Source organism: Crocodylus siamensis, chromosome 9 (genome assembly GCF_052110815.1).
Source record: "Crocodylus siamensis isolate JL-2025a chromosome 9, ASM5211081v1, whole genome shotgun sequence".
In the NCBI taxonomy this organism is placed as follows: domain Eukaryota; kingdom Metazoa; phylum Chordata; order Crocodylia; family Crocodylidae; genus Crocodylus; species Crocodylus siamensis.
The window spans coordinates 69,795,814-69,818,568 of record NC_143403.1 but is presented as its reverse complement, the minus strand read 5'-3'; the positions used below and the strand labels follow the sequence as shown (position 1 = coordinate 69,818,568).

At 51.7% G+C, this 22,755-nt stretch overlaps 2 protein-coding genes across 4 annotated transcripts in view; both read right to left on the bottom strand.

Annotated features, from left to right (window-relative positions):
• Positions 1 to 3,453, bottom strand: part of CORO1C (coronin 1C) — a 67,293-nt gene extending 63,840 nt beyond the window's left edge. Inside the window, exon 1 of the mRNA XM_090062570.1 lies at positions 1,349 to 3,453. Within this exon, the coding sequence (XP_089918696.1) occupies positions 1,349 to 2,792 (1,444 nt within the window). The 5' untranslated portion in view covers positions 2,793 to 3,453. The remainder of the gene's footprint in view (positions 1 to 1,348) is intronic.
• A 9,177-nt stretch (positions 3,454 to 12,630) lies between these two features.
• SSH1 (slingshot protein phosphatase 1) overlaps positions 12,631 to 22,755 on the bottom strand; it is a 43,099-nt gene continuing 32,974 nt past the window's right edge. For 2 of the 3 annotated variants that reach the window (XM_090063803.1, XM_090063804.1), the window contains 3 exons: positions 21,235 to 21,435; positions 19,468 to 20,086; positions 12,631 to 18,965 (listed from right to left, as the gene is read on the bottom strand). In XM_090063803.1, coding sequence (XP_089919929.1) covers positions 17,697 to 18,965; positions 19,468 to 20,086; positions 21,235 to 21,435 — 2,089 coding nt within the window. In that variant the 3' untranslated portion in view covers positions 12,631 to 17,696. Of the gene's footprint in view, positions 18,966 to 19,191; positions 19,288 to 19,467; positions 20,087 to 21,234; positions 21,436 to 22,755 lie in introns of all 3 variants that reach the window. The other variant, XM_090063805.1, reaches the window with a different exon arrangement.

Genomic DNA, 22,755 nt, shown 5'->3' with positions numbered 1-22,755 from the left:
GATAAGTTAGGAAGCGCGTTTTCCAGCCAGGCTGTGCTATTTGGGTCAGACAAAACCCCAGGTGAGTAAAAGATGATGGTCCGAACTATAACCCAAGCCCCAGGAGAGGAGTCAGCATGAGCGATGCTAGTCTCTCTGGTTATTGATAACTTGCTCTACTGCACACATTTCGTGATGCACCTATTTCTTTTCCTGAGAACCTGCAGCGACGGGGCTTTACACTCCTGTAACTCTTCACTGCCAAGGCACTTTGTATCATCGCTGACATTTGGGCAAGCTGGGCTGGTTCTTTGCAGAGGTGCTATAGCAACATAGACACCATATACAGAGCAGAAATCCAGACCTCCTTTTAAACACCATTTACTAATACAAAAATATTCTTGTCTCTTAACCCTTATGCTCTCCCTACAGGTAAAATGCACAAAAACCTACCAGCTCACACAATAGCCAGGGTATGTGAACTGTTCAGCATAGTTTGACAGCAGTGGTCCACGGACCCCCAGGGTCCACAAAAGGTCCACAAAAGATGACCATGATCGATCAAAAGTATGCAAATACCCACACTTACAACTCAAAGGGGTCCACACCCCCTGCCACATTTTTAGGGGTCTGCAAGTGAAAACAGGTTGAAAACCACTGTTGTGCAGAACACCAGCAGCATCCCACTGACACATCTACATGCTCATTTCTAGCTTGATCTCAAATCTCCGTCTCACCCACGGTTTTACCGGTTTCATTTTAACGATCTACATTTGCCCTTAGCTTCATGTTAATACAGTCTTACTCTCAGAAGTGTCATGAAGCTGAATCGCACCAGAAGGATAAAAGGAATGGTGGGGGGAGAAATCAATCTTGTACCAACAGGAATAAATCAAAGAAAAACTGTTCCCCCAGAGTCCGGAGGCAGAATGAGTACGTGAGAAGGTGGAAGAAGAATGGTATCAAAGGGCACGCATTATGACCAGCGACTGATGAAAAACGCTCTTTATAAAAGCTTGGTATTACCGTTGTCATTGCAGGAAACGTTTATACGGAGAAGGCTCTTTTTTCGCCAAACAGCTGTCACCTCAGGTTGCATTTCTACTGGGAATGTGACTGCATCAGCCCACACTGGGTTCCTCACCGGGGAGCTGTGCTAGAGGGCGGCTGGCTGTGAATGGACCACAGCTGCTGCTCCATTTTTCTCAGGCAGCTCTTTTCTGAAGAGCTTCTCAACCCCAGCGCATCAGACTCATCTCCGCACCGAACTCCCACCTGCAGGTTGTTTCACACTACGCTGTGAAATCTGATGCTACCACACAGATAAACTTCTTGCAAGCCAACCGCCCCAGCAGTTAACATATCTCACCTTTTCTGGCAGGACTGGGCGGAGGTGCTGCTGCTTTCCCCTCTGCCGACTTGTGCTTTTCAAAGGTTTTCTTCACGTCAGCCACTTTCAGCACCTTTTCATCCTCTTCATTTCTCCTCACTTTCTGCTCCTGCTGGGCGAGATCCTGGCCTGGGATCCTCTCTCCTGTTAATTTTATTCCATTGCTCCGCAATGTGATTTCTGCCCGGTTTTTGCTGGCTTCGGCTGGGCAGCGGGGTAGTTCCTGCAGCACCCCTGCCATTGTGACAGCCTTGCTAGGAACAGCTGCCAGGCTTTCCTTGGTTTGCAGGCTGGGGGCTGGCGCGCAGCTTCCCTGGCTGTTCGAATTGGACCCCATCGTGCCTGCCTCACTCCTGAAACCTCGTCTGCGCTCGAGGCCCAGGCCGCTGTTGCCTCTTGGATCCATGTCAGCATCTCTAGTGACCACAGTGCAGCTTGCAGTAGCAGAGACCACTATCTCAAGGCTCTTCACTACCTGCTCAACTTTCTCTGGCTTCCCCAGTGGCTCCTGCGCGTGAGCCTGACCACTTGGGCGGCAGTCTGCAAAGCTTTTGGGCTGAGAGGCAGCACTAATGGTCTGCCTGAAGTTTCCTCCTTGATCACTGCTGTCCTGGAGGCCGTGCGAGGCAGATGGAGCCGCTGTGCCCTGCTTGCTTTGCAGCACGCAGTCCATTGCTGTGGCTCCTCTCCCCCAGCTGTCTGATCTGGCGGGGACAGCAGGTTTAAATTCCTCGGAGGGAGAGTTCAATGTCAGTCTGTTCACTTGTCTGCTCTCCGTGCTGCCTTCTGAGTCTGAGCGGCTTATCTGTTTCCTCAGGGTTCCTTGGAAAGTGTTGATCATATTTCCACTCGTGCTTGCTGCCGGCTCGCTCCCGAGGCGTCCCTGCACCTGCGGGGCTCTGTTTTCTGTTGCTTCCCTTGTTCCTGCAGGCTCAGGGTGGGCAAAAGGAGAGATTTCCCCCTCTTGACCACAGATGCTGAATTCATTTTCCTCCAGCCTATAAACAACGGGGTTCACCTTCCTGCTCTCGGGCCCTGCTGCCAAGTGCGGCCGGCTGAGCTGCATCTCCAACACCTTCATCGAGGCTTCGCCTTTCACAAACCTTTTCCCACGTCCTTTCGTTATAGTCTGTTCTTCCAAGCACGACTTCCCTGCCACCACCCCCGTGGACCGGCTCTCGCGCACACTTTTGCTCATCTGTACCTTTTTGGTAGAGACATGCACATCGTAACTGGCATCCAGGGGGTCGCCTGGCTCCGCTTCAAACCACAGGTCCTCCCGGCTGACTTCCTTCTTACTCCGAAGAGCATCATCTTCGCGTTTCATCCTGGAGGTTTTCCTAGGGAGCGGAGAGTCTTGCTCTCTCATCTGACTTTTGCCATCAAGCAAATAGCCAGAGCAGTGCCAGGTCGAGGCTTCCATCCCGGCGTGCTGGCAAATGCCTCGAAATGGAGGTTTCTCACACGTTGGGTGTCTAAAGCGGTTTCGGCACCGCCTTCCCTTTACTTCACGGACTGCTGGGAGTCTTCGGTTCCCAGGTCATGTGAATCAGCATCACTTAGAGTCGGAGGCGGTGGAGATGGGCAGCAAAGCCTGGCATGCCGGAGTCCAGGGCAGGGTGGCAGCTCCTGACAAAGGAGCTTGCAGCACTGGGTGCTTGCCAGACCTACCCTACCTGAACAGCTGTCCACACAGCCGACATCCACCGACTTCTCACCAGCCAACGCATTCCCTTCGCACACAGGCTCTGTGTCCTCTTCTGCTTCCCCTCCTCTTTTCCTCCAGGTGACCGTGACTCTAATGTCAGAGGGTTTCCTGGATCTCCACTGCTCCTTTGACTCTTTGCAGTCAGGTCATTTCTGGTCACTCCTCTCAGGACAGGCTCAACTTCCATCGGGTCTCATGGAGAGCTTGGAAATGCATGTCCACAGTGGTCGTGCACTTGCTGGGAGTTCAACGGGAGTCTAGTTACCACATCCCCCTTCTGCCCAACCACTCCTTCCTTGGAAGCGGTGCGCAGCGCAGGCTGGCGCCGGGGCCTTGGTTTGGATCCCAGCGTCCTGGGGAAGGCACTGTGCACAGACTATTTAGGGTAGAAAGAGATTGGCTGGAATTATCTGCAGGAATATGTTATTGTTAGACGAATTACTGTGGCATCAAAGTATTCGCAAGATAAACAGACAAGCCCGACACCAGCCTCAAAAGCAAGATTCCCTAAAGAGATTCAGAAACCCCAAGCTAATCGAGACCCTCGTTAACGTGCCGGGCACCGTTAGACAAACCTTCATGCAGAAAGTTCCTCCCCCTGCCAAACAGGCTCCTGTAAACTCTCCCGAGAATGAGGTAGGAGGGAGGGGAGAGAGAGAGAGATCTTTAAAGAATCCTAATCCATTTATATACAGCCCGAATGCCTGACATTGCAGCTCATGGCGAAATGCCTCCCAGTGACCTGCTTCTCTCCCATAGGCTCTCCCAGGCTCTTTGCCTTTTATGGCCTACGAGGTGTCAGGCTTCCCTCTTTGCATGGCTCTAAGGAGCCCAAGTGGGAATATAAAGACATGCAGCAACCCCTTAAGTCGGTGAGCGACTGTAAACCAGACCCCACGCCGCACACCTCGGTGCTGCCTTGTTTGCACGGGGGTCTGGGCTTGCTCTCCAGCCAGCAACGGGGCTCAAGTCTCCTCGCTGGGAAACTTTTGCTCCCCGCACACCTGCCGTCGAAGGATGGGGAAGAGGTCCCAGTGAAAGTCAGCCTTGCGTACAAGCAGTCTGAGACAAGCAGAGGGACAGGGGCAAGGGGCAATGGCACTGGAAGGATAGAACCGGAGGATGAAAATCCTGTCCTGTGCACACCACGGGGGTAGCTCAGGAAACCTTCCGTCTGCTGCTGGACCTTGCAGCCGACCCAAAGCCATCGCCAAGTGCCGGGGGGCTGGACCCGATAATGTGTAAGGTCCCTTCCAGCCCCTAACAACTATGAAACGATGAAACAAGAGCAGCAGAACAGTCATTCTCCCTGGCCCTGTTCAGTCCTTGGCCTCTATGCTGCCACTGCCAAGGAGAGGAGCAATTACAGCTGGTGCTTTCTGTGAACCAGGGATTTCCCTCCCCTCTGCCCTCTTCACCAAAGAGCCCTTGAATGCAATAACGTCCCGACACCACAGACCAGAGGCAGATTTGAACCAGCGGCCTACATGTGAACAACTTATCCTGGTCATCATCAGCCCCAGGAGCTGGCCGGTCCCAGTCCGGGGAATATTTATCAGCACTGGCCCTTTCCAGCCACTTCACAGCAAGACACAACATCGGTTATGAGCAGAGGGAGGCTTAAAATCTACCTCAAGGCTGCTCAAAACAAGTGCAACTTGCCGTATGCTGGGGTCAGAGCCTGGGAAGCTGCTGGGAGAGGGAACGCTGTCCTTGAGCAACAGCCACATCCTGCTTCTCGTAGGTGAGCTAACTTGTGCAGAGCTGGCTCCTGCATCTTCACAAGGCCCCACGTCCTGTCATATAGACCTGCCCTGGCTCTTCTATTACACAGAAGTTCACCTTGCCCATTTCCAATCAGAACTCACATGCTGAACGAAGCATTTCTCCATCCGATTCCTTGGCTCTGAGTGATCACTGAACACTGCTCAGTACCAGGAGGCAAAATAACTAAGAAAACACCCCAAGTGCAAGAATGCAGCAGCTAGAAATCCCCATTAAAACTGTGGAGGACAACTGGGGAGGGTTCAAATAGCCCTTTATTGTGTACCTTGCAGGCAGCAGATCGCTAGCAAGAAGGCAGGCAGCAGGAATGTCCCGACTGGGACCAGGGCTTGGGACAAAACCCTTAGAGACACAGTCCAAAACATGCAGAATTACCCCTTGATAACTGATTACGATCTGCTAAGCGTAAGAAATAATCCAGTCCAGACCAGAGCCTGTGGAAGGTGAGTGGTATTCTGACTCCGTGCATGTGACAGAGAATCCCAAATGCAACATGAGGCACCTGTAGCAGGAAAGCCTGGGGAGCTCAGCGTCCACATCGCGCACATACACCCAGAACGGAGAAAGACACACAGCAGCAAACGCCACCAGCCATGACAGCGCTTGGAATTCAGAAGAAACGGGCAAGAACAGCAATGCTTCCCATCCCCTTGCAGAGCAGGGACAGAGAGTGACGCCAGCGCTGCTGGCACAGGGATCCTGCATCGCAGAGTAGACCTCCTGGGCACGGGTTCCTTCGGGGTGAGCTGGGGTCCCGGGAGTTGCCCCCACTTCTGCACAGGATGCTGCAGGGAACCCAAGAGGCAACCTTGTGATCACATGAGACTGGGAGATGGATGCTACTACAAAGAAATAAGCAACACCACCCCACCCCCCCCATCCCAGAGGAAAAGATAAGGGGCATTCAGCCAGCTGTGTTGCCCACGTTGGCCTCATTCAGGAAGCACCCACAAGAGGCTGAGAGACCTGAGCCCCACAACATGGGACTAAAGGACTTAGCAAGACAAGAATGGTAGAGAGGTCTCAGGGAAAGCCTGCAGGGCTGCGGCACCTCAAGGACTAACTGAGCGTCACTAGTTTGCTTAGTCAATAGACTGGTTTCAAGTATTTGAAATCCTGGGCTGCGCTAATGTTCACAGCCACATTTGTCTTGGGAAGGGAGATGAAGGGGACTGTATGTCTAAGAGGCTTGTGTGTGAGCTGTCAAAACTCACCTTTAGGTTGTACAAAGGCTAAGCAATGCTGAGAAGTCAAACGGAGACACTGAGCGTCACAGACGATTGTCTATTGGCTCTGAGTGATCACTGAACACCAGGCTTCTCACCGCCCTACTCCCAACCCATCTTTCATCTGGGCATGCATATTTGTGGAAGGTGGGGATGTGGGTGACAAGCCCTAAGGCCCAACTGCTTCTTCCCAGGATCAAGTCATCAGATTCACAGGCACTTGTCTTGTCAGGACAGTCCTCTCCAGCTATTTCTTTCCCTCATTCCCAAGTGCGTCCCGTTTCTAACAAACTTGCAGTCTCTATGGCCTGAGCCTTTCTCCATCAGGGATGTCTTCTAAGAATAACAGCCACTGCTTAGGAAGCACACAAACCTCTATGAACAGAAGACTGCACGTGGATTTATTAGCCACAGCTAGATCATAGTGTTATTACCAGGATCCAATTTAAATTTAGCATAATAAAGTGACCAAGCTGTGTTTGCAAAGCAGGTCCCTGCTCTGCTGGACATCCAGCATGTCAAAGAGATTCGGTCTCCTCCACATTGCCCTGAACCCCTTACGGTGGCATACGTCATCCCCCAACTGATGTCACAACCTAGCATCAGGCTCCTGCAACCGAGAGCATCTCCCCTCGAGTGTTCGCTCCGAAGAGCTCTTCACCGAGCGCCTGGCAGAGTCAGACAAGGGCTCCTGTGGGGCGAGCTGTGCCTGCTCTTTAAATCTAGGCATAAAAGGAAATTGCTGCTGCACTCACTTTACCGCTGCGTGGCTGGAGAGCACAGGGCAGCGGCGAAATACTTGTAGGGAATATGTCACACCTAAAGCCAGGGAGGAGGTGGGGACAGACCAGCCGGGCCTCTCACTGCCTGGCAGACCCCTGCTTATCCGCAGAGCTTCCCCATGCCGCAGCCACGAGCAGGTGCTGTCAGCGAACGAGAGCTGCGTGCATACCCTCCCACGCTTGGCTTCTGCTCCCCCATTTCCCTTGCTGTCTGCAAGCCACATACCCCGTACGTGATATTATCGACACCCCGCCACTTCGGAGGCCGCGGAGGGTTTCAGATGCAAGAAGACCCACCTGTAAGTCCTCATAAACATGGTCTGAAGCAGCCATGGAATTTGCTTCGGAAACACCTTCTCTGGCCCGTGCATCCAAGGCCGGATCGAAGTTTCCACTGAGGAAAACATTTACATTCCTAGCCCTTCTGGCTGCCAGGCCTGCCACCCACACAGGACCGAGGCAGAGTCACCTGCCTGAGTCTGCGCGCAGCCGGGAAGAGCAGGCTGCCCTGGATATCACAGAGGTGGCGCGATGGTCCAGGGGGCTGCCTCGCTGCTGCAGGCCACCGCTGCTTGCCCCGAGCCGCCCCAGGGTCCGGCGGCGTCACGTGCCCTCTGCTCAGCTACCCGAGCTCCCAGCTTCCCTCTGACAACTTCCACCGGGCGCTGACAACGCAGCAGCCTGACAGATGCATGGTGCGCAGGGAAGGCAAGTGGATCTGAAGCTTGCCCCGCCAGAGGAACGCCCAGCAGCAGGGCAAGGAGGGAGCGGGCCAAGGGGACTGAAGCTCCCCCCTTCCCCACCCTCCACTACGGCTCGGTTCCTCAGTTGGGGTCTTTCCACACCAGGGCTAGGGCCCAGCGGGTTGGGAAGGAGGCCTGCCCTGCTGCTACCTCTGCTCCACCTGTATCCACCCAGACTGGCGGCATGTTTTGAGGGCTTCCCCCTCGCCTCCTCTCAGCTGCTGGTTGGTACCTGGAAGGAGTGCGAACCATAACCTCCCACTTTCGGCTCTGGAGAGGCCTCTGCTCCCTCTTTCTTCCCATCACTCGCTCACACAGGACCCATCACAATGGAGGGCATTTATTGACTCACTCTATTGACTTGCTCTGGGCACTTGGTAATAAAAACCAATAAAACCCTTTGCCCTCTGCAGAGATAACCGCCACGTCATCGGCTTATTTCTCCTCGTGCCTCCAAGGGCTTTCGCTGCACTGCAATAAAAGAAGGTCCGAGCACCCAGGATAGCCTGGCAGGATGTTATAGGCACTTCATTTTAGCCTCCTGCATTGGCCTTGGCCATGTGCCTGCAAACTTACAGCCAAAGACAACGCAGCGATAGAGCAGATATTTCCTTTCTACCCATGTCAGCGTATCCAAGCCTGCTACAGGACAGGTTTGTAACTAGGATCAACGGGGCTGGATTAAGCAAAGGAAAATTTAAGCTGAGCATCAGGGGAAAAACTTGCTAACGGAGCTCTGTCCCCACAGCAAGACAGCCCTTGGAGGGGAAAGCAATGGGTCAGAGAGATGGCCCGCCTTTAATGTGCCACGTTATCCTTTAGTCAACAAGCATTTGTGGGCTGAGAGCCAGCAGGGCCATGCAGTAAGCGGCTCATGCCAACCTAACCAAGGCTTTTTCGCGGAACGGGGAGAAGCAGCAACGTGCCGCACCTACAACACCCTGTCCTTATTGTCATGCCATCATGCCTGGCACGGTGGACGCCGCAGATGTTTTATATTCCAGCAACACAGTCCACTACCTCGCCTATAAACTCCACGCCGCTCGTCAGCATCAGACAGGACTCATGTTGTTCCAGATGTTGTCTGCTTTTGCCATAGCAACACCATAAACAGGATACAACATTTGATCACAACAAGGGGAAAGAAAAGGACATCTATACACTTACCAGCAGCCTCATGGTAGATTGTGCTCCGTCTTGTCGCCCTGTCTTGCGATGGCTCTTTATAAATTATTTTTAGGGGCCAGTGGCTAAAGACGCACGCTTTCAGATGGCGTCTGAGGAGGGGCAGTCAGCGCATCTTGGCAGACCACTGGGAAGGAAGGGAAGTTGCCTTTTAAACGCCATGAGGCCATTAGGGTTTCATCGGTAAAAACAAATACATAAACAACCATCGACTCAACGCTCCTTCACCTCCAGGCCCTGGTTTTGCTGAGGACAAGGGTTGGGCCTGGAGACTCGGAAGCAGGTAGTGGAGGGAAAGCTTTTTGCTTTGTTGGCCTGATGTTTAGACATCCTGATCCTCCCAGCTCCGACGGCGGGAGCTGGGATGGGTGCTCTGTACTGCCGAAAGCAAAGTGTAGATGGCATGTGCTGATGTGCGAGTTCCCAGGGCTGCTATCTTTCCTGTTAGTGATATCTTGGGTTTGGGTCTGCTATAAAAAGCCTCGAGGCACAGCCAGACAATGCAGAGCCCCGTCTGTCTGCACCCCTGGACGTGGACAATCCCCTTGCGCTGGGACGTCAGGGAAGGTTCTTGCTCATGGTGAAGGGACAGCAGTGGGCAGTGGACGTGGCTCTCATTAGAGACACCCACGGGTGCTCTGGGCCGGGAAGCTGTGCTTACGGCCCATCTATGGGCTCAGCTAGGCTCCCAGGCCCCAGCCCAGGGACACAGGTTGGAAGCTGGCACCTGCACAGGGTGAAATGCTGATTATCAACCTAAAGAGCAAACCAAGAGTTGGGAAGGTCAGGCATTGTGAACACCCCACTCATGGGAGTCCAGAGGACATGGCTTCCTTTAGCATGCATTTCAGCAGGGTCCATGGCAGGGTGACTGGTGATTCAGCTATCACAGAGACACCAAGCTGGAGGTCCCTTCCAATCCCACAAACCTCACCGAATTCAAATGCAAAAACCTAGAGCTCTTGGTTCAAAAATTTGGTTCACCAAAATCAGACATCCTAAGGAAAGTGGGGCAGAGCAGGTGGAGACTTTCAAGCCAAGACGTCACTCCACACGGACGCGTCTCTCCCCACTGCTAAGAGTGAATGTCTGGCTTCCACCCGGCTGACATGGATGGCAATGGCTCTGGCTTGGTCTTTCCCTCGTGTTTCTCTGGAGCAGACACAATTCAGACGTGCACAAAGCAGAAAGTCTCAGGATCCCATGCAAAAAATTCCCCAAAGTGAAAAGGAGCCAGCCATGAAAGAAGCAAGCGTTTCCGGGGCCCTTCCAACCAGCAGAGTGCCACGAGCTCTGAATGAAACTCTAGCAGGGGGGACCAAACGCCACGGTGCAAATCTGAAGTAACCTGTTTGGAGACGCTGCAAAAGAGCAAAATCCACGTTGGGACTGACGTGCGTGTAGCACAGTGGGGAACGGGGGCAAAGCGACAGTCCTCGCACACACTGGCAACGCTGGCAGTCCCGCCTCTGCCCCAGGCCTCCCAGACCTAACCACAGCTCCTGCGCTGGCTTCCAGCGCTTGGCTATGCTACATTTCCAGACAGATGCTGCTCACCCAGGTGGTGAATTCCTGCCTAATGGGCTCATCTTCCCTCACGGATGACTTTCAGGAAGGGCACAAGCGTAGCTCAAAATCATGCCAGTTGGCAAAACAAAGTAATCAGGTCCACAAAGCAGTACAGAGGGGTGCAGCGTCTCCAAGGGCCGTAAATTTAGAGCAGGTGCAAAATCTTCCCAGCCCCCCTTCCTGCCCCAAATCTCTCTGCAACATAAAGCTTGGTGTGTTAATACCTGCATTTAAACCAAGCTCACGATCTTCACGGAGACTTGGGGTATCCTGCGAGGCCTAAGAGAGCTGGATGAGCGAGTTAGCTCATTGCGAGGACTTTCCAGCCTAAACATTTTACACTCCAGGTTTTGAAAAGCCAGCAGATTAACGCCAGCCCTCAAATACGTTCCAGGGCCATCAGAGAAACCATCTGGGCACAAAAACACATGGGCAGCCTCAGTGGTTATGGAGACTCTCCACTCCCCAACAGACCTCCCTTGGCGGTTACCAGCAGTCCACATGGGCACTGCCACTGCCCATGTTGCTCTTGATTGGTGAAGTGGCAAATGCCAATCTCCAAAGCTACCAAGGTGGAGCCTGATCAACTACAGAAAAATCAAAATGTCATTTAAGAGGCAGCATTTCTTGGTGGGGTTAATGGCTTTCCCAGCATGTCAGTGCCAGAGAGCATCCTCTGCCTGCTTTGTTACACTGCCAACGTAAACACTGACATGTTCTTCCCCGGAGCAGCTTAGAGAGCAAGAGCGATTCCAAGCAGCGACGAGACTCCTCGCAGGCAGCAGAGGCGGCCGTGCACTGTTTGCCTTTAAAGGCAAAATTTGGTGAAAGCACTGGAAAGGCCGAGCCCACATTGCATGGAACATTGATCTGCAACCCAGTTGACTCATCTCACGACAGGCTCCACGGCCCAGCTACAGCTCGTAACGTGCAATTCGTCCGCTTAACTGCCAGTGATTTGTCTCCTGGAAAAGACGTTAAAGCCCAGGTCTCTTCTTACCATGTCAGCTGGGATTTGAAGGGCCTGGGTCAAAGGCAGAGAAGGCCATGCAACCCCGTGACAAAATAAACTCTTGGGTTCTGCAGGCAGCAGAGTGCTTAGCGCCTTCACCTTAATCCTATGTGATCTACACAACAAAGAGCAACTCAGAACAACTCACACAGACACTCTCATGGACCCAGAGGGACAGATTTCCATCGCCAGCTCCCTCTGTGCAAAAATGAAGTTTACTTCCTGTCTATGGAGACTCTTTACCATCTTTAATTTTCCCAGAGCATGATGAAGGGTGTTTGTGAGCCCAAAAGCTTACAGAAAAATATATTTTTTTTGCAATTTCCTAGTTGGTTTAATAAAAGGTATCATTTCTGAACCAAGAGTTCTAGATTTTTGCCTTTCTAGTGCCTTTAATGGGCATGGGACCTGCCTGACCCTACACTACGCTCCCTGTATCTGGACCGTTATTTGGTAAGATGCTCTGCAAAGCTGAACATCTGACAGGTTGTCCTCAGATGGTGGCTCAAGTTCCAACACTTTAGGCTTTCTTTACCCACCAGCCCCTGGTGTTGCAGAACCAATTTAACCCAGTCTCTTTGTTTGCAGGCACTGTCTCATTGCCTGTGGGTACTGGCTCAAGTGACTCAGGATTCAGGTAGGAAGGTGTCAGGGATCACACTGGGCAAGATCTGATGGGGTTCAGACTTGAGGTGCCATTCCCATGGACACTTCTGAGCCAGGTTCAGCGGTGCTTTTGCCACAGGTGCAAGTGATGCAACAACAGAGGCGGAAAAGAGCTTTGCTTCAGCTCTTGGGGACTGTAGCAAACAAGAGCAACAGTCGATGCGAGAGGCGGTTGGGTGATGACGTGTGCGAGGGAGGGCAGGAGGCAGCTTTACCCTACACCCACCTCCCACTCCTTTGCACTGCTTCACACATCATTTCCATCTGCCTTGTCACGCATCCAGGCCTACGACACCAACTGGTCCTGCATCAGATCCTGTTCTCAGTTACGCCGCTCCAGCTCCTCTGGCTGGCTCTGATGAGGTGGCAGCATTAAGATCAGAATCTGGCTCCCGACCTGTAATGCGCAGTGTCCCACACCTCGTCCGTAACACAAGTAACGCTCCTGAATGAGAACAGGCAGAGGCAGTGACGTCTATGGATGGACACCGATTGCCAACACCGTGGATGCCTGTGGCATGGAGACGTGCACTTTGAGCTGTGGAAGTGGGCTTCAAAAGGTGGTGCCGAATTTACTCATAAAGAAAAAAAACAAGTTTATTTTTCTCACAAGAAGCACATAAAATATACAGTACACTTTTACAAACCAAAGTAAAAAAAAAAAGTGCATTATGCATCCCCTACTGCAAAGGTACAGTACAAAAGATACTGCATATTTAAATATATAAAAACCAGACTTAAGAAATACACCAGAACAAAAGGAACGTGGATATCATCAGAGTACAGCAATGCACTGAAACAGCGACGCAGCAGTCGTCTGCCCTTTCACGTCTGGAGTTTGCCTAACGAGGGCACTAGCCGGGGAGCTGAGTCCACCCTTGGGTGAGGAGAACAGGCCAACATTTGGAACAAGAATGGAGACATCATTGAATTAAAGAACACTTGAGGCCAAGATGAGGTGCTCTCTAAAACACGGAATGACGACGACCAAGAAAAAAGAAAAGAAAAGAAGCATAGGCTGGAAATAAGGTGCCAGCTTGTACATTTCAGATCGGACGGTGGGGCGCGCCTTGGCTGAGATGGCGTTTGCAACACGGCCCCGAGGAACGATGGCCTTCCGTCTTTGGAATGTCTCGTCAAGCCCTGCACCCCGGCCTGTGCTTTCTGCAGCTATGCATAGATGCATCGAAACAACGATGGGGCAACAGAGACTGGGATCTGTCTGCTCATACGCCCCACTACAGGGAAGGCGAATCCGATAGTGGCTCTGAGCTCAGGAATGACAGGCGTCACACAGGGAAGGTACGTGCAAGTAGTCATGGTCCGACTGCCACTGAAGACACCGCAGCACCAGAACAACAGCGAAGCAGCAGAGTTTGACAGCTCGGCAGAAAGATATGGTATATGTAAACTATTATTAAGGCACTCAGTTGGAAACGAACAGTTACAATACACGGGAGGGAAAGGAAACAGCTAACTTCTCATGCAACAAGTCTAATGCAGCCAGCAGGCATTGCATCTTTTGGCTGCAAGAACTCTGGAATGGCATGCTAGGGCCCTCTATGGATAAAATGGCTTTAAAAGAAAAAAAAAAAAGAAATAAAAAAGAAATGAATTAGCTACCTCTCTAATCCTGACAGTATAGCATTGCACTAAGCAGCAATGGGGTTTCAAGCTTGATGAGCGATGTTGTGGAAGTGGTGACACAGCCATGGGCGACCAGACGGCTGAGTTCAAATCACCACCTGGGAAGAGCAGTCAATGGGAGAAGTACAAGGAGAAGTAGCAGTCGAATTTGGCAGGCACCCAAGAAGAAAACAGGAAGGAAATACTATATTCACTTGTGTCTTAGAAATCCCTGGGGCTTCAGGTCTAAGCTCCTCGTCTCGTAAGAGTGACAGCGGGTCGGTCAGCCAACGGCATGGTTGGGAACAAACTCTGCAGCGGGACATCGTTCACTGTGCTGAAACGTATCACACTACACTGCACGCGCTCTTACTCCCCACCGGATGGTCCCTGCCCTAGCAATGCGGAGGATGGGGTGTGCGCATCCCCACAGTGGGACATTTCAAGCAGACCCACTGAAAACAGGGCAGTCCTAGCCTAGGGGCTTGCTACTTGTTCTTCAAGCATGGCACTATTTAAGGACCCTTGAGGGTTATTTGGGTGAAGAGGGCAGAAACAAAATAGAGAAATAGGATATGGGAAGAGACGCATTAAACATAATGCAAAAAAGGCTAGAATCTGTCCTCCAATGCCACAGGCTTGGGCAAAAGATGACAGGGCTTGTCTGCGTCACATGGGAAAGGGAGTTGCCTGAAGAAACACCTCCCCGTAGCAAAGGAGGAATGGGTCAGTGATTTGCAAAACTTGAACAACTGTGCAACCAGCTCTCACGGCTCCCATTGTACCCAGCTGTTGTGCTGCGCTCAAGCCTCAAGCACAATACTTGGACTTTGGGGGAGCTGGTGGACATACTGACAACATGCATACCTTCGGTATGAGCCATTTCGCAAGGGCGAACAGGCTTTGAAGAAACCCTGGCAGACGTCAAGTACCTGGTGAGCTCTCCTTTGTGCCCGCCACCTGCTAATCCCCCCCAGTCCATTTTTCACCTAGGCGCGAACAAACATAGGAAGACGATAAAAATCTACGACGTGCACTGGGACCTAGCAATGCACCCATGGTACCTGAACATTAGGCATATAACCATGCTGGTATTTCTGATCTACCCTCAAGCCCAGATAAAGTGAAATGGAAATGTCTTCACTGGGGTGGGAGATGGCGGGTATGTGCGCCAGGGAATTCACAGTGTAATGGACTGAACTGGTCAGCACTGACTTCAGAAACACGTCACAGAAACAACAATTCAATTAAGTCACTCAGCGCAAAAAACTATGGCAACCACAGCATCGAGAGACATGCCTGTGCAAAACGCACAGCTGAAGACTTGTAGCCAGCAAACAACAGCACAGAGCAGCTAAGGAAGAGTCCAACTCTCTGAGCCAGAAGAGTTTTCTCCAATACCAGGATAAGTGTGAACCCCAATGTTTCACACCCCCAAAAGACCCTCAGAGTGCTGCTTGCTGGCGATGCTTTTTTTGCTTTGCTAACATGAAACAACCCTCCCTGTGTGAAATGGCAAAGTGGCGGTGAGCTAAGGATGAGCGTGCAGTGTCGGCAAGAACAGCTTTCACATAGAAACGCTTAAAATACAGTTCTGGCTCACACCCACCTAGCCACTAAAACTGCATAGTACGAGAGATGCGTCGGTTTGACACCAAAGTTAACCTAAGACATAGGATTTAGGCCTTTTTTAAAACGTTACCCTAGACTAATTTTCAGAAGCATGCAAGTCACCCAAGAGTTCATGTCCAAATGACTTGCAACGAGTCTGAGAAGCTGCAGCGACTGAGGCATTTTGGAACCTGGGACTTAGGTGCTTCACAACACTTTTCTCTGAATTTGGCAAAAATACAGAGCATGACGGTGTCTTTTAAAAGCAGACTTCTCCACGGCAGGCTGGCAAGATGATTGTACTCAACACGGCATCCGTGGGCAACTACACACTGTTGTAGCCCGCTGCCATCGGAGCAGCACAAGAGGATCGGCGTACCAAAACATTGATCTGGACCAGATCTGCAATGGGCCGTGACATGGTAAGGGTGCGTCTACACCACTGCCATGATGCTCCCGACAACTCTGCCGGCGGTCACACCTTGCCTTATTCCGGCTTAAACCAAGAACAGGTGGATGGGACCTTGCTTCTTGGCGGTGCTCTAAGGAGCACCATGGCAGCCATGGACGTGTCATCGCCCCTTTGCTGAGGGACACTGAACTCAGGCACAGTTGGGTCCCTCCACATATCTCACTTGTTTAACTCATCGCGGTCAGCACCATTTTCACATTAATTTGCCAGACTGCATCCCAAAGTCCTCCGATTCAAGTGCTTCACTGGGAACTAGAAGACGACCCAAACGGGAACAGAATTTCAAGGCAGTCTCTACACTTGCTGGACAGCAGGCCTCAGCAGCAGGTGAAGGAAGGAGCTGTACAGCCAGGGGCCTGGTCCTGTACTGCTGAAGCTAATGAGTTTGTGGGGCCAGGACTAAGGCCGCAATGCCTTTGTCAGCAGGCGAAGCTAGCAGCACCACATGGAAGAATGAATGCTTGTTAAAGGCTCGGGACACTGTTCTAGCTTTTGGCTTATCCTCTCTGAGTTATTGCAATAGTCCACTGAGGTGAGGTTAGCAAAACTCCCCCATCCTGGCCTTTGCCCCAACCTCTGCTGTTGGAAGGACAACGTGAGACCAGCGTAGCCCAAGGGAGCAGCATCTGAGAGCAGAACTTAGATTTTCAGAGCTATTGGGAGGAGGCTGCTCAGCTTCGGCAGCCCCTATGCTGCGCACCACTGACACACAACAGGAGTGAGGGCATGCTCCCTTCCATGCAGCCCCACCACCATCACAATAAATAACCCCCTTGGATTTCGCCTAGAAAGGAGGTTGACAACCATGCACTTTCCTGAGCTAGCCCTGCTGCTGCTGCTTTGCAGTACTGCTGCAAACTCCAGGATGCAGGACCTGTTCTACCAAAAATATAGTATTATATAAAATAAACAAAATTTGCCTAATACCTCCTTATATGTCAAACGCATTGAACACCAGTAAGCCTGGCTGCCGCCTGTCACGGCAGGACACAAGTCAGTAATCATCTTAACGCAACTCGTGCCAGCAGCAGCTCAGTGCAGTAGGTTCTCCAAAGCACAAGTACAACACCGACTCCAGCATCACATACATCTCACAATGCTTCATGGTCACCTACTGGCCAGGCTCATTCTTATTACTGGGACAGTCATAAACCACGACAAACAGCAATAATACCTGAAGAACAAGACACCTTCTCCATTTGAAATTCAAAAACACGCAAGCCTAGATGTCACTCCATTATGAATACGGGACTAGGACAATTCACAGGGACCGACTGGTCAGCAGATCACTTGGTCAACACGAACACAGCTTTACGCTCCTTTGCATGACCTCCTAATGAGGATGAACTCAGTGCAGTGAAGCCTACACCCTCCACGCTCATTTGGGTCTTTACAGTACATGTCACACACAAATGCCTTTCAAAAAAAATGTTAAATATCCTGCAGAGAAAAAGAACCGGCTTCTAAAAACAATAAACCAAGACCAGATATCAACCAGAACAGAGGTAGTGTTTATGTCACCATCTGTGGAGTTCTCCACAAGTGCCTGTTGGAACGAAAGACTTGTGCTATGTTTGCTTTGTGCACACAAAAATAAAATAAAATGCTGTGATCAGTTCTTTTGTTGAGACTTTCAAACAGAAATTTTCAGCATTTTATATACACGTATATAACTGCAACATTATTATACTTGGCAAACAGTCCTGGGAAGTGTGGGTCAGAGCAGTAGGCAATCCACACGCACAAAGTCCCATTCCAAGCCATGCGCTATGGTTTCTTCCTCGTGCTGTTCATTCCAATCAATCAGCGTCCCCTTCCCCCCACCTGCGAGGAGAAAGAGGTTGTCAAATGAATGACTGTTACCAAAGATAAAATTGCATTGGATGTAGGCTGTAAATGTTGATTTAAAATAGACAGACAGACAGACAGAGGACAGAATGTGTCAACTTTTGCCCATCCAAAGTGTGCTCTTCAAGTTGCCCATAATTGACTTTGCTACGAGTTTGGAGCCTACGGCCACGCATCTCAGAGTGGCCTGCGAGTCACAGAGCACGGAAGACTCGCTCGAAATGGCCTCCTTGGAGTCCGTCAGTGTGGACACGTCCATGTCGCTCGATAAGTCCTCGGAGGATAAGTTCAGACAACCCAGCTTGGCAAGAGAATTGGACCTTTTCAGGGGGGAGGAAACAGTCAAGCCAGCGAGCCGAAGCCTGGTTTCGATCTCCTGAGCTCGCTGTTTCACCAGGCCAGGTTTCCCACGCACGCTGTGGATACTGTCACTGCTGGAGCTGCGGGTCAAGTTGGAGCTCCGGGAAGAGGAGGGTGTGTAGCAGATGGTCTTCAGGAAATCCCTGGTGTAACTGCTCATGTGCTCCAGTCGGCACATGAGAGGGGTCGAGGTTTTCTGTGGCGTTCCCTCGAAGGAACATTTGGCCTCTGACTTCTGCACGTTGTTCTCTGCGCCGTCGCACAGCGAAGACGCTGGCCTAAGCAAAGGCACTGGGCCTTGGCGGGCAGCCGAGTCTTGGTTTTCTTCCAGCGGACCCACGTCAGGTCTGCTCAAGGGGCTCTCTCGTACCAGGGCCGAGGTTTCCAGTGGTGCTCCCTGCAGCCGCTCCAGCTCTTTGGTATGCTTCCTAACCAAGCCTGCCTTCTGGAGCTGGATCAGGGACTCCTGATGCTGCATCAGGTAACTGTTCGCAGTGGGCTTCTCCAGTTCTTTGCTGAACAGCAAATACTTCAGGTCCTTGGTTGGTTTGACATCCTTCCTGGATGGGGCCTCTTCCTTCAAGGCATCAGGGTTCAGAGGGCTCTTCTCACCAAGCGAGTTCCTTCTGGCAACCAGGGCTCTGACAGGCGTTTTGGTGGCCTCTTTTGGAATCCCGCTGGGCTGAGCGGCCACAGATTTGCAAGGACTGATGTCCGTGACACTCATCCCCTCGACCAAAGGAGGCACGATGTCGAGTTTAGCTCTGATTGCTTCCCCAGGCCGCAGCCTGCTTGGCATTTGGTCTGGCACGTGAGCAGTCAGGTGGGAGAGAAGCACCGGCTGGGTGCAGATGGTAGAGGTACGGTGGGCTGCGGCCAGGTTCAGCTTCTCGCAGTGCTCCCCAAAGGTGTCCGGGGAAGCACGGGCTGCGGAATACATACAGTCAGCGCAAGACTGGTAGGAAGGCTTGACCTTGCTGAGGATCCCGAATATGGCATCGTGCTAAGAAAGGAAAGAACAGGCAGAAAGAGGTCAGATTCACTAAGCTACTGGAACAGGACAGAGGGGAAAATAAGGCAGCCTGGCAGGTTGAAAGGGAAGTGGCAGAAGAGGAAACGAATGGCTGTGAGGCCCAAGGGACTTGGAAACAAATCCTGGCTCCATTCCTGCTGCAGTCTGGGACACGACTGCCACCAGTGAGTAGCATCTGGAGCAGAGGGAAACCCACCGTTTCAACCGACGGCCACAAAGGAGGTCGCTCTGAGAGGCTTTATAGCACATCGGTGTGGCCCCACGTTCCCTGGGGTGTCCGGCTCCACAGCTCCTACAAGCAAAGCAGCATTGGGAAGCGCTTCTATGTGGAACAGGCTCAACCCGGGTCAAGCACTACGACAGGAGCCACTACTTCCAACCCCAAATGACCAGCGCCAGAAGGATGAGCAGGGCGGTCTCATGCACGGGGAGCGGGGCATGTGAATCAGCCACATCCTGGTCCCATACGCACCTCAAAATCCTCTGGGCAGCTCCGCTTGCTGTTGTTGTTATTTAGGTTCTCTCTGTTGAGCCGGCTTTCTTCCCTGTGCACGGACAAGCGCCTCTTCCACCTCTCCATGGGGTTTTCCTCCCGGGGGCTCCCTTCCCCGCCATCCACTTGCCCAGGAGCTTTCCAAGCCTTCTGAGGGCCCAGCTCCAGTTTCTTCTTCACTTCCTTCTCACAGAACCCACTCAGCTCAGCCAACGGTTCCACGCTCTCCTTGGCCTTCATGGGATCCGCAGGAGGTGCTAGAGGAGGAGGCTGGCCTGCGGGCGACTCCACCTGCTCTGAAATGGCATCCCGCTCCAGGTCCTCCACCTGGAAAAGTCCCTCCCTGTCACCAGGCTGCTTGTTTTCCAGCAGCGAGTCAGAGAGGTGCCGGAAGCAGTAGCTGAGCTCCCCAGCCTCTATGCCGCCTCGGTTGTCCAAGTAGGTGGATGACAGAGGCGCGTCCAGGTCAACCAGCCGGTTTTCCAGATCGATGTCCAGACTTTCAAGCAGAAAGGCACCGGACCCTGGGGAGCCGTCTGTGCTCGGCGGCAGGTTGCTCTCTGCCTGCTGCTTCCACAGCTTGTTGTGGCGCTGTTTGCTGGTGGGGGGGAAAGGAGAAGGCATGGGTGACTGCAACAAAACTCATCATACAAGACCCACCCCTCTGGACGAAACGGGCAACCGCAACTGGATCCCCCCCATCCTAGCGGGCAGTGGCAGCACTAAGCGGGCTGGAAGCAGCAATCCAGCTGCAACTTAGGCCCAGCTGTAGGGTGAGTGGGACATTTCAGTTAATTCAAAGGAAGAAATGTAACAGGAAGGCAAGGGCCCCAGAGCCCAGCAGCTGTGACTGGGAAGGCCTGGAGCACATCGGCAGTTAGCATGACCCCCTGCAGGAATACCAGGCACAGGAACCCAATGAGGAAACAGAGAACAGTGCGCCTTCAGCCGGAAGGAAAGACCTTCAGCAGGAAAAAGGCTTCCAGATGAAGACACCCGAGTATAACTTGGGACACAAGGGGCTCAAGGAAATCAGGATTTCATCTAAAGCATGAGTCCTTGAGACTAAAGGTAGCTTGAGACCTCCACTGGGGATATACACAGGGTAGATAAACCCTCCTGAGCTGCCCCTCACACCAGAAGCAGATGACCCTTCCAATAGCTGAGGCACTCTCACCTTGCACAAGGTCAAAGGGCAAATTCAGCCACAGCGGACACCCCCTGCCCCCACCCAAAAGGAACAGGAAGTTATGCAGAGATGAAGTTTCCACTGAAAGTGGCCTCCAGCAGCTGGGATTTGAAACCAAGGACCTCGCTCACTCACACTCTTCCTTGCCACCTTTCAAACACAGCTAGCTGGCCCAAGAACGCTGCCAGTCCTGGTGGTTTGCTCCCCAGCCTGGGCTACAGCATGTATATGATCATCACATCTGTGCCTAAATTAAACCCAGGTCCTGACCAGCATGGACAGAACCTAACATGTGTGTGCTGTCTCAGGAGAAACCCTTGATGCTGCTGAAACTTTCTGCTTGTTATTAACATTTCCACAATGGTTTTTGCCCAAAATAGCTCCTGAAACCAAAAACTGTTTTTCCCTGGAGACTTTTTTGCTTCCCATTTTCTGACCAGCTCTAAAAATTTTAAACTGTTTTTTTCCGTTTCTAATTTTAGCGGTGAAGGGACTCACCACACACAATGGTAACTTGCTACCTGCTCCCCAGGGAGATGTTCTGATCAGCATCTTACCTTGCATCTAAAATGCCTTCGTACTCTGACAGCTGTCTCATGAAACCCGCGTTTGGTCTTGCAATGCTGCGTTTTTGCTTGACATAATTGTAGGCTTTTTCCAAGGACCAGCCAAATTCCTTCATTGCATAAGCTATGACTGTAGAAGCAGACCGACTCACACCCATTTTGCAGTGCACTAGACACTTGGAGCGATTTTTCCTGGTGGGGAGGGAACAAGAAAGGGAGACTGTGTCTCAAAGTCCTTGGCTACTAGCTTTTACTGTCACGTCCTGAAACAGGGAGCAGATGAGGACTTGCGCCCTCGATCACAGCACCGGAGGAGCGAATTGGTTTGGGCAAAATGGTCCAAACAAAAGATAAACCTCTCACCAGGAAAGAGGGGATTTGGAGAAGGGCTGCACCTAACAACCACTCTCACCTCACCGCAGTGCTGCCCGAGTTCCCTCAGCCTGACTGACCTTGTCTCTGAAAATGGTGGGCTAGCAAGATGGTGGCCACCCCACTGGACCTCCAGGGCCTAGTCACTGTCCTCCATGCCCCCTCTGTCACTGTCATCAATGCAAACCACACAAACCCAAAGGCTTTGACTCAAACCTGCGGTCAAGCCTGAAGACAAGTAACAGGGGCAGAGCAACAGCCCCCAAGAGCGCTGTGCCATGAATTTGAGAGAATAAAACCTCTACAGTCTCCACTCTGCCTGAGCCCTTTACTAATCATGAAGTCTCAGTGGAAGGATGGAGCCAAGGTCAACACCGAGTAAAACTCCCGTAAACCCAGTGATGGGGTCGTAACTGAAGGAACAGCTCAGCCATGATAAAGCGCAGGCTAACCAGGTGTCATCGTTAAAATCTCCGCAGGGTGCGGAGACAAAGGAAAACCCATCCAGTGATAAACTACATGCGTCAAGGCAAGAAAAACTAGAGTGTATCATGGCAGAACCCAATGGGTTTGGGTGCTTGCTGTTGCAGGGGAGACTGTTCTGTTCGTTCTACTCTAATGCATCGTTCAACGTTTTCTGCGGCAGAACTCTCCTTCCAGCTTACTCTTTCTTACTGGGAATAAAAACACCACTTCTTCCTTTAAAAAAAAAAAGAGAGAGAGAGAGAGAGAGAGAGAGAGAGGAAAAAAAACTGGAAACAAAACCCAAAAACTGATGAATAAAAAGAAAACGCCCAGGCTAATTCTGGGAGGTGGCAAAGAGGTTAATCATTAACCATTTCCTGGGACCAGACAGGGCATCGCAAACTCCCTTCTCAAAGGCCTTTTGCAAGAGAAGGGATCTCAGAAATCTCTTCATTGCTTGACAAAAAACCCTGGCAATTAAGCAGCAAAGAGAGAGCAACTTAATTGGCATGGCAGTAGAAAGCAAAGCTCCTTAAACTGACATGGTAGTAAAAGATGCTGAATAAAGGTATTGTGCCAGAATGAGGGGCAGGGAGCTGGGAGCACAGAAAAGTGCTGGGGACACAGATGCTGAGCTGAAGAGAGAGGCACAACAGGTCAAGGAGTTTCCTGGGG